The following is a 13,490-nucleotide window of genomic DNA, read 5'->3' on the forward strand; positions in this document are numbered from 1 at the left end:
CCACAACCGATACACCGAGGAATCCGTGCGTTCCAGCCCCACCCCTGCAGCAGTGATGCAAAAAGCACAAATCACCGAAGTAGGAAGTTGAGAGAAAGGAAAATCCTGGGAGGAGAGGAGAGGGAGGTGGCGAGAGTAGGCACCGAGCAGCCTCCAACCACTGGGGCGAGAGGGAGCGCGATCTGGAGAAACAAACTCCGTATCGATAATCTGAGTTTGGAGTCCAGGGCTTTCGGAGACTCGGAGCGCACCTTCCAGGCTTCGCCGGAGTTGAGAAAGGGCGGAGCAGGGAAAGAGACGGGCGGCTCGACCGAGAGCGGCTGAGTTGGCTGGTGAGACTCTGCGCCCGGAGACGCCTGCAAGAGAGCGAGCAGAGCCCGGCTGGTGGCGAGCGCTGGCAGGAGGGAGCGCACCGCGCGAGGAAGCGGGAAGGGAACGGGCCTCCGCCGAGGCCGAGGGGGCGCTGCATGGACAGCATGCGATTCTCCGGGAGCCCCAGCGCGGGGCCCGCGAGTAACTCCAGCCGGTGGTGGCCTCTGGATGCGGGAGGTGCCAACACCAGCGGGGACTCGGAGGCGCTCGGGGAAGACGGCGGCCCGCAGGCGGACACGCGCAACGAGGAGCTGGCCAAGCTGGAGATTGCCGTGCTGGCCGTGATTTTCGTGGTGGCCGTGCTGGGTAACAGCAGTGTGCTGCTGGCGCTGCACCGCACGCCTCGCAAGACGTCCCGCATGCACCTCTTCATCCGCCACCTCAGCCTGGCCGACCTGGCCGTCGCCTTCTTCCAGGTGCTGCCCCAGCTGGGCTGGGACATCACCTACCGTTTCCGCGGACCCGACGGGCTGTGCCGCGTGGTGAAGCACATGCAGGTGTTCGCCATGTTCGCCTCGGCCTACATGCTGGTGGTCATGACGGCCGATCGCTACATCGCCGTGTGCCACCCGCTGAAGACTCTGCAGCAGCCCGCGCGCCGCTCTCGCCTCATGATCGCCGCCGCCTGGGTGCTGAGTTTCGTGCTGAGCACCCCGCAGTACTTCGTCTTCTCCGTGGTCGAGGTGAGCAACGTCACCAAGACCTACGACTGCTGGGCCAACTTCATCCAGCCCTGGGGTCTCCCGGCCTACGTGACCTGGATGACCGGCAGCGTGTTCGTGGCGCCCGTGGTCATCCTGGGCACCTGCTACGGTTTCATCTGCTACCACATCTGGCGCAACGTCCGCGGAAAGACAGCGGGGCGCCAGGGCACGGGCGCCCCCGCCGAGGGCGCGGGAGAAGGCGCCTTGCACCGAGGAGTCCTGCACGCACGGTGTGTGAGCAGCGTGAAGACCATTTCCCGCGCCAAGATCCGCACCGTGAAAATGACCTTCGTGATCGTGACGGCCTACATCGTTTGCTGGGCGCCCTTCTTCATCATCCAGATGTGGTCCGCCTGGGACAAGAATTTCTCCTGGGTCGGTAGGTGTCAGGACCCCGGAGGAAGGTGAAAGAATGGGGGCTCTGTGTTGGGGATAGAGGGAGTTGGCGAGGGAGGGAGAAGCGGGGAGAGAGAGTCTTTTCATAACATCCTCTAGGGCCATAGTTCTTAACTTAGTGAATGAGAATCACACCTTGAGTGGAAGAGTTAAAAGATACTGTAACCAGATCCTAAGACCACAAATCCAGAAACTATGCCCTCCCGTCAGCCACGCAGTTACAAAACAGAAAAATTTACTCTCAGTCGAAGCACTAACAACAGTGTTAATATCCTGCTTTCAAGTCTGCTGGATTCAGGGAAATATTTATACTGTCACGACTGCTTTTTGCTAGCTTGTGAAAAGTAACACACTGTAAAATTTTTGTAGAAATGCCCTAAATAAGGGTAAAACAGACATATTTTTCTGAAGAAAGATTAAAAATTTTTTTTGTTTTATTTATTCCTCATCCAGCCAACAAATATTATTGTGCATATTTTATGCTTGGTCTTGGGGGTATGAAGATTAAACTTCTTGAAGGAAGATTCTTAAGTCATTTCAATTTGGCATTTAGCTAGTGTTCCATTTCTCAACATGTTTTAATTTTTTTCACTGTGCATAGGTATGTTGATGATTTCCATTCTTTTTGAATAGAATCTTGGTCACAGATCATGATCACCTTTAAGATTTGCATCTTAGCACAAAGTTTGATGAAATAATGTGTAATTTATTCTGGCATAACAAGAGTGAGAAGACCCAAATTTATATTTAATAAGGAAGTGTCAATGCTTGCCAATTATTCTTATCTTTAGAAAAGGTATATTCTCAGTGCCTAGTTCTACTGTGAAAGTTTATATTTATGTGGTTTGACAATGCAATTACACACCAAAAAAAATGGTTCAAAAGACTGTTGGAATTTCTTAATTCATCCATTCTCCATAATATAATCTAGTTGTTCAAACCAGAATCAAAGAGAGTTTTCTTTTAAAATTAAAAGAAGTTTCTAATTAGCCAAAGAAAACAACTAAACACTGCATCCTTCAGGGACCTAGTTGAACTATCCCCTTCTGTAAAGAGTTCTTACTACAAGAATGTGTTTAGTATTAAAAAAAATTTAAATGACTAAACATGGTCCATAGTGTCATACTTTTGCCTAATTTATCAGGATGCATACAGTTTGGTATATGTGGCTATAGACTCTTGAGATTTCACTGAAATAGCAGCCATTCTGTAAGTGCTGTCTCCATTAGCATATGCTAGTGCTAACACAAATGATTCAAAGTTTTATTAATAAATGATTCAGTATTCTTAGCCTCTTGAAAGTCTCCCTCATTCTACTTAAATATTTTCATAGTGGTTTAAAATATCTGAATTAATTTCAAGGCATCTTGCTCATGAAAATATTTTACAACAAAGCAATTTCTATTCACCAACTATTTCCCCAACTGATAAACAAAATACTTCATTTTCTATATTGACCCAAGACATTTTCCCACTTTTGTGAACCAATCAAAGAATGAGTTTATCCAGTGCTTTTACTTGCGTTTGATTAGTTAAATGCTCTCTCCTTATGTTTTCCATACAGAGTCAGAAAACCCAGCCACCGCCATCCCTGCATTACTGGCTTCCTTGAATAGTTGCTGCAACCCCTGGATATACATGTTTTTTAGTGGCCATCTCTTGCAAGACTGTGCCCAAAGCTTCCCATGCTGCCAAAACGTGAAACGAACGTTCACCAGAGAAGATTCAGACAGTATGAGCCGAAGACAGACTTCCTTCACTAACAACCGAAGCCCCACCAACAGTATGGGAACATGGAAAGACTCGCCTAAATCTTCCAAGTCCATCAAATTCATTCCTGTTTCAACCTGAGCCCCCTGTGTTCACACAGTCTGACTCTTGTAATGGACTTTTCAGCCCATTGACTGAATCCAGCTAGAATTATCAGACAAGTGAACTTATATAAGATATGATCAATCAATCTGTTGAGTACAAGACTGTGTTTCTCCTTGCATTTTTCACATTGCTACAAGCAAAAGCAGTGAATTGTTTTATACAGAATGTTAATAAAAACATGCAATACTAAAATCTGCAGACCTAGTTCCCAGAAATAACAGAAGCCTTATTTCTATAGGAATAATCATAACCATGCTTTATATTTTTCTGTAAGTTTCCTTTCTTTTTATTTCTGACATAACTAAGGCTTGATTGGTTTAGAAGTCATATAATGTAGGGGCATTATTTCTGAACAAAGTAAGTTCGTCATCAGCCTTAGGGTTTGAAAGGAATTGGAAGAGACTTTACAGAAATTATTTTTGTGTCCAGTAAAATCAATTTGTGTATCAGAAAATGCAGCCTCAAACTGTGGCATGGAGATGGGATGGTGCCTTGGAGAGATGTGAGAGCTTGAGGCTTATTGATCATGGGGTGCCTATTGCAGAGTGAAAAGGGGAAAGTTCTGTTAGAAGCTATGGTGAAGGTGAAGTCGCTCAGTCTTGTCTGACTCTTCGCGACCCCATGGACTGTAGCCCACCAGGCTCCTCAGTCCATGGAATTTTTCAGGCAAGAGTACTGGAGTGGGTTTCCATTTCCCTCTCCAGAGGATCTTCCCAACCCAGGGATTGAACCCGGGTCTCCCGCACTGCAGGCAGACGCTTTACCATCTGAGCCACAGGAAAGCTATAAATCACCTCAATTTCAGAAACGTCACTTTAAAACTGGCAACTTCCTGCTTTGGTTCCTCACATTTTATTGAATGTGAAAGGCATGATTACCAGGATATTGAAGGTTAGAGAAAATGTTGTCAGCTGGCCGATGATATCCTTTTTGCTCTCACTGCACAGTTGCTTTAAAGTCAGATTTGTATGACAGATACCTGATTTTCTTAGAAGGGTAGAAAAGACAGATTGCCCAAGGGACTATGGAGCCTAATCTCTCGAACATAGTAAACATGTTTAGACCAGTGTTCTAAGGTATCCTGTGCTATCCTGGATATTAACACCATCATTACATCCTGTTTGGGAAATTCAGATTCATAGCTGTGAGTCTTCTAAAAAGTGACTCAGGATACTGAATGTCCTCTCATGACTAATTAGAAATAACTTGGACCTTCCTTCTGATCTCCCACCCGTCTAACAGTTTTATAGTAGAGGAGAGACAGGGCTGGGCAGGATGAGGGCGAGGAAATAGAAAACTGCTCTGCATCTAGGCTGCCTTCCTTCGTTATTAAGCGCGTGACTTGAGGCAAACAACTTCAAATGACATAAAGCCTCCATTTCCCTGGCTGTACAACGGCGCTGATAACACTTACTTCACAGGGTTGTTGTAAGGACTAAATGAAATCAAGCGTATGAAAAGATCTTCCTAAAGTGTCAAATGCTATATGAATGCTACCTCTTGCTTTTATCATAGTATTCTGAGGCGGGGGCGGGGGGTCTTCAAAACTGCACAGCTTTTTCCTGTTTACTTTTCACTAAGCAGAATGTATTGGTTTCATATCTGGCATAGAAAGTCCTACAATTTAAATATAGCTCTGCTGATTCATTGGAGAGTGTCAGCAGCGGCCCCTACATTTTAACTTCTGTCTAACCAAAGCTTTCCAATTTAAAGAGAGCGTTTGCTTTCCTCTGGATGCCAGTCTTTCGTTTCTAAACAAAGATACATTATGATACTACTTGGCTGTTGTTACTGCATTCTTCATTAATGGAACACAGTGGGGTTTTTTGAGCTATTTTGTATGGCTCCTTTTCCTTCTTAGAGACCCTGCAGTGATTTGAGGATACATCATAAATACTTCGCACCCCTTAGAGGAAGTAATAGTTATTTTGATAGCATATTTTTTTTTAACTTTGCAGATAAGAAACTGAGCATTGAATGGTACTGTCAGAGCTTGGAACCATTAACCTCACTCCTCTTCATTCTCTTACCTTTGCAAATTCCCCGGTGTTTTACTCCCTGATTTTATATGCATAAAAAAATAGCTTGCAAATGTTTTATAGAGATTAGCACCTAGGTTTTAGAAATCTGCTTTTTAAAAAATAACAAATATGTCTCCTAAAGAGCAATGACCAATATGAATCATCAAATAAATTCTCCATTCTTCATTATTTGAGTCACAGCAGCATCTCAGTGCCCCTGCCCTCTGTTAACACTGTCAGCCCTTTTGACAACTTTTCTTTTGTAGCTCAAAACTAAAGCCTTTTGGGTTGGCACAAAGAGCCCACATTTTTCCTAAACCCAATTCCAAAATAATAACCTCATAGTTCTTGTATAGATTATTTCAAAATGTTAACATGTATCTCCAAGTGAAAAAATTCTGTTTGAATCTCATTTCTAGGAACATCGCTCAACTAAGGTATAGATTAACCCCCCAGCTGTGTTCTCTGCTTTCAGATGCATTAAGGGATGAGATGATAGAACAACGGCTGAGGAGACATCAGAAGATCTGGGCTCTAGCTCTCCACTAGGCAAGTTCATGGTCTTATTCTCTGTGGTTTAGGCTGAGAAGTTTAACTTATCAGGCTGCCAAACTTTCCTAATGATATACAGCCAGAAATGGTATTTATATCTCCCCAAACAATATCCCAAATTGGAAGAGTCCTGATTGTCGATTTCAGAAGAAAGAAAACGATAGGTAGTAAGCAAGAAGCATATGTTGGGAAGGGAAGATTTCCCTTTCTTGACTAAAGAGGACCTGAATGTAACAAATGAAGGGCTGCAGTCAAGGATAAATGTGTTCCATAGCTTATTTTATTGGGCAGTTATCTGAGGGAACATCCTTCAACTATACAATATTAATGTATCTATGTGGGTATGAAAAGTGAAAGTGTTAGTTGTCCAGTCATGTCCAACTCTTTGTCACCCTGTAGACCACAGCCTGTCAAGGCCCTCTATCCATGGAATTCTCCAGACACAAATATTGGACTGGAGTGGGTAGCCATTCCCTTCTCCAGGGGATCTTCCCTAGCCAGGGATCGAACCCAGGTCTCCTGCAGGCAGATTCTTTACCATCTGAGCTACCAGGAAGCCCCATGTGTGTATGCGAAATGCAACTGATAAACATCTACCAGTAAGGAGAAACTAGCGGTATTTCTTTCAGACATTTGATAAATATTGACAATGAGAAAGTCATCTTTAAGTACATATTAAGTGCTTAATGGGTTAATTTTTGGACATGTGTCTTTAAAGTGTAAAAATAGCTGTGAAGAAAATTGGTGAAATTCTTTAATTAAATACTTGTCCTACACATAGAACTTTCATCATCTGCAAATAAGTCTCATAGTTGAGGGAAGGGTGGTTTTTGTTTTCTTTTGTTTTTACAAGAAGAAGGTATTTTTATTTTACTTTTTGACAACACTGTGTGGCCTGCAGGATCTTAGTTCTTTGACCAGGAATGGAACCCATGACCCTTGCAGTGGAGAGTCTTAACCACTGTACCACCAGGGGATTCCTGTGTGGTTTTAAAGAGAAAAAAAACGTACTCTTACTAACATGCTGTACCATTCCAAACTTATTTTAGTTCCTAGAATGGACAACCATTGACAATTGAGAAACACAACTTTCATTCTGTTATTCACAATGAAGTAAACAATTAGGTTAAATTTTATGTTTTTACGACTCTAAAACCTGTATTTTTGTAGTATAATTGGATACTCAGAGCTTTAAATAATAGCTTCAGAGTTTGACTCTACCATAATTAGAAGCCACCTAGAGAGAAACTGAGCCTCATCCTTAATCCCAAATATCAGAGATTTGATTCCTTTAAAGTCATGTCAATTGGGCCCTTATGGATTTTCATACTGCAGGCTATTTTAAGCTCAGGGTAGGGGCCACCTGGTGTTAATCCTGGCGATGCAGAAGCAATGGCTGTATCCCTGCCCTCTCTCTCCCAGTGGTCCTTCCAGTGCCTCTCATCAGCATCACTTGACATCATGAGCAACACATGGAGAGTAAATACCAGAGAATGCTTCTTGATTAACATTTGACCTCTGACAATTTGAGCAAAAATTTAAGAACTCTTCATAAAAAAAGTTATTTCCTTGAAGTCCCCAACAGGGCCTTAAATGAGCTGAATCACATAAATCATGAGATCCTATTTTCACATAGGCATTTTCAGAATATTGTTCTAACTCAATTTTTAGGTACATTAAATTATGATGAATGAAAATGTATATGTGGTCTACAGTATGTCAGTATCAAAAATATATATTACAGGTGAAAATTAAATGCCATTTTTCTTTTTTATTATAAATAATATATATATCTCATCATAAAACAAAGTATTATAGTGTATGTTAAATTTTCTTGTATTCCAAGGTCAACTTAGCAAACTCAGAAAGGGAAATCTGAGAATAAATCTGATAGTAATATCAGAAAAATTAATAATTAGTATTAATATAAAATAATTAGCATTTCCACACTTCAAAGTATTTGTCTTTATATAATAGAGTTTCTGACTTAATATATTCTATGATGCTTTACTTCATTATTGTAGCAAATTTACTAAGAATTGATGTTGTATATTTAGTATTCCATTTTGGAACAGTTTTTCTTAAATGTTCTGTATCTCCTAGCTTATTAAGCTGTATAGAAGAATTTCAGTGTGTTTTCTTGGGACAATTGTATGGTTACAGTTTTGAACAATATTGAAATGTTTTGTGATTATATCTAATATTTGGCCCTCTACAGGGAAAAAAAAAAACACCTTATGGGATTACATTGAAATAACTGGTACATTTTTACCCAGGTTTATTGTGTAGTGACTTGATTCTACAAATAAAAATAAATACCAGCTTTTACAAATGGATAAAGAAGATGTGGTATATCTATACAATGAAATATTATTCCATCATAAAAAGAATGAAATTCTGACATTTGCAGCAACATGAATGGACCTGGGGAATATTAAGCTTAGTGAAACAAGTCAGAGAAAGATAGATACTATATGATATCACTTATATTTGGAATCTAAGAAATAACACAAATGGATACATGTAGCAAAACAGATATAGACTCACAGATATCAGAAACAAACTTGAAGTTATCAAAAGGTAGAGAGAAGGGAGGAGGGATAAATTAGCGGTACACGGTTAACATATAAGAACTACTATGTAAAAAATAGACAACGACAGGACATATTGTACAGCACTGGGAATCATAGCCGTTATCTTATAATAACTCTTGATGGAATATGATCTTTAAAAATATTGAATTATTATACTTACATCTGAAACTAACATAATATTGTAAATCAACTATATTTCAATTTTCAAAATGTCTGATCAAAAAAAGGGGAAAAATTAAATTTGTCTGAAATAATTCTTAAAATCTCACTTAGTAATGAAATATATTTCAAGCTAATTATGCTGATTTTGAAAAAAGACATAGACCTGTTCTACAGCTAGTAGCTACTGATAGGTTTATATTTGAGCATGAATATGTTCATGTTTATACTCTTTGATTATAGCAAGAATAGGTGAAACTTTGTAACTGCCTTTTCAATAAATTATAATTACAAAGCAAATTATTTTTGTTATAGTATATACTGAGACAACAAAATTACTAGTTTAGCTGAAGTCGTGTGTGCCATCCTCTAAAAATGTTATCTGTTTACATGTTTCTAGAACTTGGTGAGACTGACTTCTGGGTCCATTTAACAGTCTTTAAAGTTGTATTTCTTTTAAAAATTGTGATTTTTTACTCTGTGGGCTAGTAGACTCAAGATCATATTAACTTACGTTGTAACATTGTTTTTCTTTTACAAAGTAAGCCCTAATAGCATAAACTAAAAGGCTTATTTTGGGTTTGGCTTAAATTCTGGAAGCAATGAATGCCCAGAATGGAAGAAAGGGAATTTGAAGTCTCTATTTTAAAATACTATTATTTTAAAACTCACTGTTATTTTAAAACACTTATAACTGTTTAAGAATAAATAGGATTTCTACCAAAGAATATTTTCACAAGATCCTACTAAACAGGTAGAACTGAAACAATAGTTTCATTGTATACCAAAAGAGATTCATAAAGAAATGCACTAGTATAGAATTTATTCATTCATTCACTCTTTCTGTATGTATCCCTTCTTACTCTCTAGAGTTAAATGTTTCTTCCCTTCTGCTTTCTAAATGCTCTCTAAATACCTTCACTGTGACATGTATCAAAATGATTTGCAATGTTGGTTTATTCGGTCTGTCTTTTTAATGACAATCACATCATGTTTATCTTTTAAATAAAAGGTATATCTTCTTTGCCTTTGCATCTTCATAGAGTAGACACTCTCTATAGTAGCTATGTAACTAATGTAATTACTATAGATATTCTAAATATGATATATATATATATATGGTAATCATATGTGACATGTGTTAAACATTGTTTTAACAAAAGTTTGAAGCTTTAATTATAAGAGCACTGTATGGTAAAAATAAATAAATAAATAAAAAGTGCTATATCAGGGAATCAAATGGAGAAGGCAATGGCAACCAGCTCCAGTACTCTTGCCTGGAAAGTCCCATGGACAGAGGAACCTGGTAGGCTGCAGTCCATGGGGTGGCTAAGAGTCAGACACGACTGAGCGACTTCACTTTCACTTTTCACTTTCATGCATTGGAGAAGGAAATGGCAACCTACTCCAGGGTTCTTGCCTGGAGAATCCCAGGGACAGGGGAGCCTGGTGGGTTGCCGTCTATGGGGTCGCACAGAGTCGGACACAACTGAAGTGACTTACCAGCATCAGCAGCAGCAGGAAATCAAAACCCCCAGTTTTTTGACCATCAATAGCTGAATGACCTTGCAGAAATCACTTTAATAAATCAGGAAAGCCTAATTAATACCATCTTGATGGAGAATAAAATGAATTTACAGATTCAAATCCAAACAATCTTATGAGAAAGGCTTTGTAACCACCACAGTAGTGGACATTTGTCCCTAGGCACAAGCCTGTGGGAATTCAGTGGAACTTTAGTAGAATGTGTATTTATCCTTCTCAAATCCCAGCTTTCATGGTTCACCAAGTCATCCATGTTGTGACCACAACAACATCTATTTAAGTGTGTTACCTAAGTATCTGCAGCCTAGATGGTTGCCTTTAACCTTGAGCTTTTGTGCTCTCTCTTTCCTTTAATATCCAAATGCAATTATTTTAGTCTCATCTCATGGCTCTGTAAAGTCTGTGCCTTTTCCTAGATCTAAGAGGAGTCCTGAGTATTATGAATTCCTTGTTCCTTTGAACTCTCAATCCACAGCTCACTGGCATACTCTTAGGCCTATTTTTTCTTCACTTACCCCCTTGACACCTTCCAACAACTAACTATCTGAGCACTTGGTGCCCCAGTGGGATTGGGGCTCCCCTGAAGGATGCAGTGTCATGTAGGGGTTTAGATTTATGCCTCAGCTGACCCAACTGTTTTAAAGGTTCAAGGCCATCCCTTCTCAGTGGGATTAGTTGGTAATCATTCTTACCTTTAAGACCTTGCTTGTTGTCATCTTGCTCAAGTTTCCTCTTTCTACCAAGACCCCAAATTCTTTTCTTGTTTTTACAAATGCCATAAATTAACCTTTCTTCCACTTCACTTTGTAGAATTATTCAACTATTTAGCTTTTATTTGTCTAAAGCACTGTCATTTAGACTCTGTTTTTCAAAACAGTGCATTATCTGTGAGATAGTTCCTCAAGGAAAAGAGCCATTTTCATCTCCAAAGGAATATTGTCTTTTCCCAAGACCAAAGAGCTCAAACTGCATGGAGCTTTTCAAATAACATCCTTTTGAAATGCAAATAAAAACTACAATGAGGTATCTCCTCACACTGGTCAGAATGCCCAACATCAAAATTCTATAAACAATAAATTCTGGTGAGGGTTTGGAGAAAAGGGAACCCTCCTACACTGTTGGTTGGAATGTAAATTGATACAACCATTATGGAGAATAGTATAGAGGTTCCTTAAAACACTGAACACAAAACTACCCCACTCCTGGACATATACCTAGAGAAAACCATAATTCAAAAAGATACATGTACCCCAATGTTCATGCAGCATTATTTACAATAGTCAAGACAACCTAGATGTCCATTGACAGATGAATGGACAAAGAAGATGTGGTACATACACACAATGGAATATTACTCAGACATGGAAAGAGCAAAGTAATGTGCTTTGCAACAATGTGAAAGAACCTAGAGACTGTCATACTGAGTGTAAGTCAGACGGAGACGGACAAATATCATATGCTATCACTTTTATGTGAAAACTTTAAAAAGGTACAAATGAACTTATTTATAGGATATAAATATAGGTGTAGAAAACAAATCTATGGTTACCAAGGGGGATGGGGGGAGGAATAAATTTGGAGATTGGTATTGACCTATACAAACTACTATATATAAAATAGATAATAAATAAGGACTTCTTTTATAGCAGAGGGAACTCTACTCAGTACTCAATAATGATCTATATGGGAAAATAATCTATAAAAAAGAGTGGATATATGCATAACTAATTCACTTTGCTATATACCTGAAACTAACATAACACTGAAAATCAACTATAGTCCAATAAAAATTCTAAAAAATAACCTCTTTTCCTTCATTTCTATTATGCTAGTCATGAAACATATATGTGGTACCTAAATAATTCAGATTTTGCCTTTTTTATGCATTTCAGTAACTTTCACACAATAGATATTTTTTCATGCTGGATTTCTCTGTTCCCATAGGTGTGCAGTCATAAGATCATTTCAAAATACTCTAACAGATATTCATCCCATAATACCCTTAGATGGAGGCCAATTGGGGATAATTGGGTTTCTCTTCCTTCTTGATTGTTGTATATATTCTTTTTGTTTATGTGCAAATTCTACAATATCCCTTGCCATATCAGTCAAACATAAGCAATTGCACAGGCTAATTCGAGATATTGGAGAAGGAAATGGCTACCCACTCCAGTATTCTTGCCTGGAAAATCCCATGGACAGAGGAGCCTGGCAGGCTACAGTCCACAGGGTCGCAAAGAGTCGGACACAACTAAGCGACTTCACTTATAATTTGAGGTATAACTGTAGATACAGATATATAATAGATGTTATTTTTTCAGAGCAGGTTTTGGTGGAAGGTACAGTGTTTTCCCATATGCCCTCTACCCCTAAAGATGCATAGCCTCTACTATTATCAACATTACTCACATGAGTGATACATTAGCTACAATCAATGAACTTAAGTTGACACATCACACCACCCAGTGTTCATAGTTTACACTATGGCTGTACATTCGACAGCTTTGGACAAATGTTTAAAGACATGTAACCACCATTATTGATGCTTTTGAACTGTGGCATTGGAGAAGACTCTTGAGAGTCCCTTGGACTGCAAGGAGATCCAATCAGTCCATTCTGAAGGAGATCAGCCCTGGGATTTCTTTGGAAGGAATGATGCTATAGCTGAAACTCCAGTACTTTGGCCACATTATGTGAAGAGTTGACTCATTGGAAAAGACTCTGATGCTGGGAGGGATTGGGGGCAGGAGGAGAAGGGGATGACAGAGGATGAGATGGCTGGATGGCATCACTGACTCAATGGACGTGAGTCTGAGTGAACTCTGGGAGTCAGTAGTGGACAGGGAGGCCTGGGGTGCTGTGATTCATGGGGTCGCAAAGAGTCGGACACGACTGACCGACTGAACTGAACTGAACCACCATTATGGTCTTCCCTGGTGGCTCAGTGGTAAAGAATCTGCTTGCAGTGTGGAGTCTTGTGTTTGATTCCTGGGTCAGAAAAATTCCCTGGGGAAAGCAATGGCACCCCACTCCAGTATTCTTGCCCAGAAAATCCCATGGACAGGGAAGCCCAATGAGCTACAGTCCATGGGGTCACAAGGAGTCAGACACAACTGAGTGACTCAGCATGCATGCAACCACCATTGTGGTATCAAACAAAGTATTTTCCTTGGTACTCCAATATTCATCCTCCAGCTCTGTCTCCCCCACCTCCAGAAACCACTGATATTTTTACATTCTATGTATACACACATATACACATGGAAGAGTGG

General features: G+C 39.9%; 1 protein-coding gene across 1 annotated transcript; it reads left to right on the top strand.

Moving 5' to 3' along the window:
• Positions 1-467: 467 nt before the first annotated feature.
• Positions 468-3,323, top strand: AVPR1A (arginine vasopressin receptor 1A). The gene is made up of 2 exons (XM_068971967.1): positions 468-1,455; positions 3,037-3,323. The coding sequence occupies exons 1-2, from the start codon at positions 468-470 to the stop codon at positions 3,321-3,323; spliced, it is 1,275 nt and encodes a 424-aa protein (XP_068828068.1).
• The last annotated feature ends 10,167 nt before the right edge of the window (positions 3,324-13,490 follow it).

This window comes from Capricornis sumatraensis, chromosome 4, assembly GCF_032405125.1.
Source record: "Capricornis sumatraensis isolate serow.1 chromosome 4, serow.2, whole genome shotgun sequence".
Taxonomy (NCBI): domain Eukaryota; kingdom Metazoa; phylum Chordata; class Mammalia; order Artiodactyla; family Bovidae; genus Capricornis; species Capricornis sumatraensis.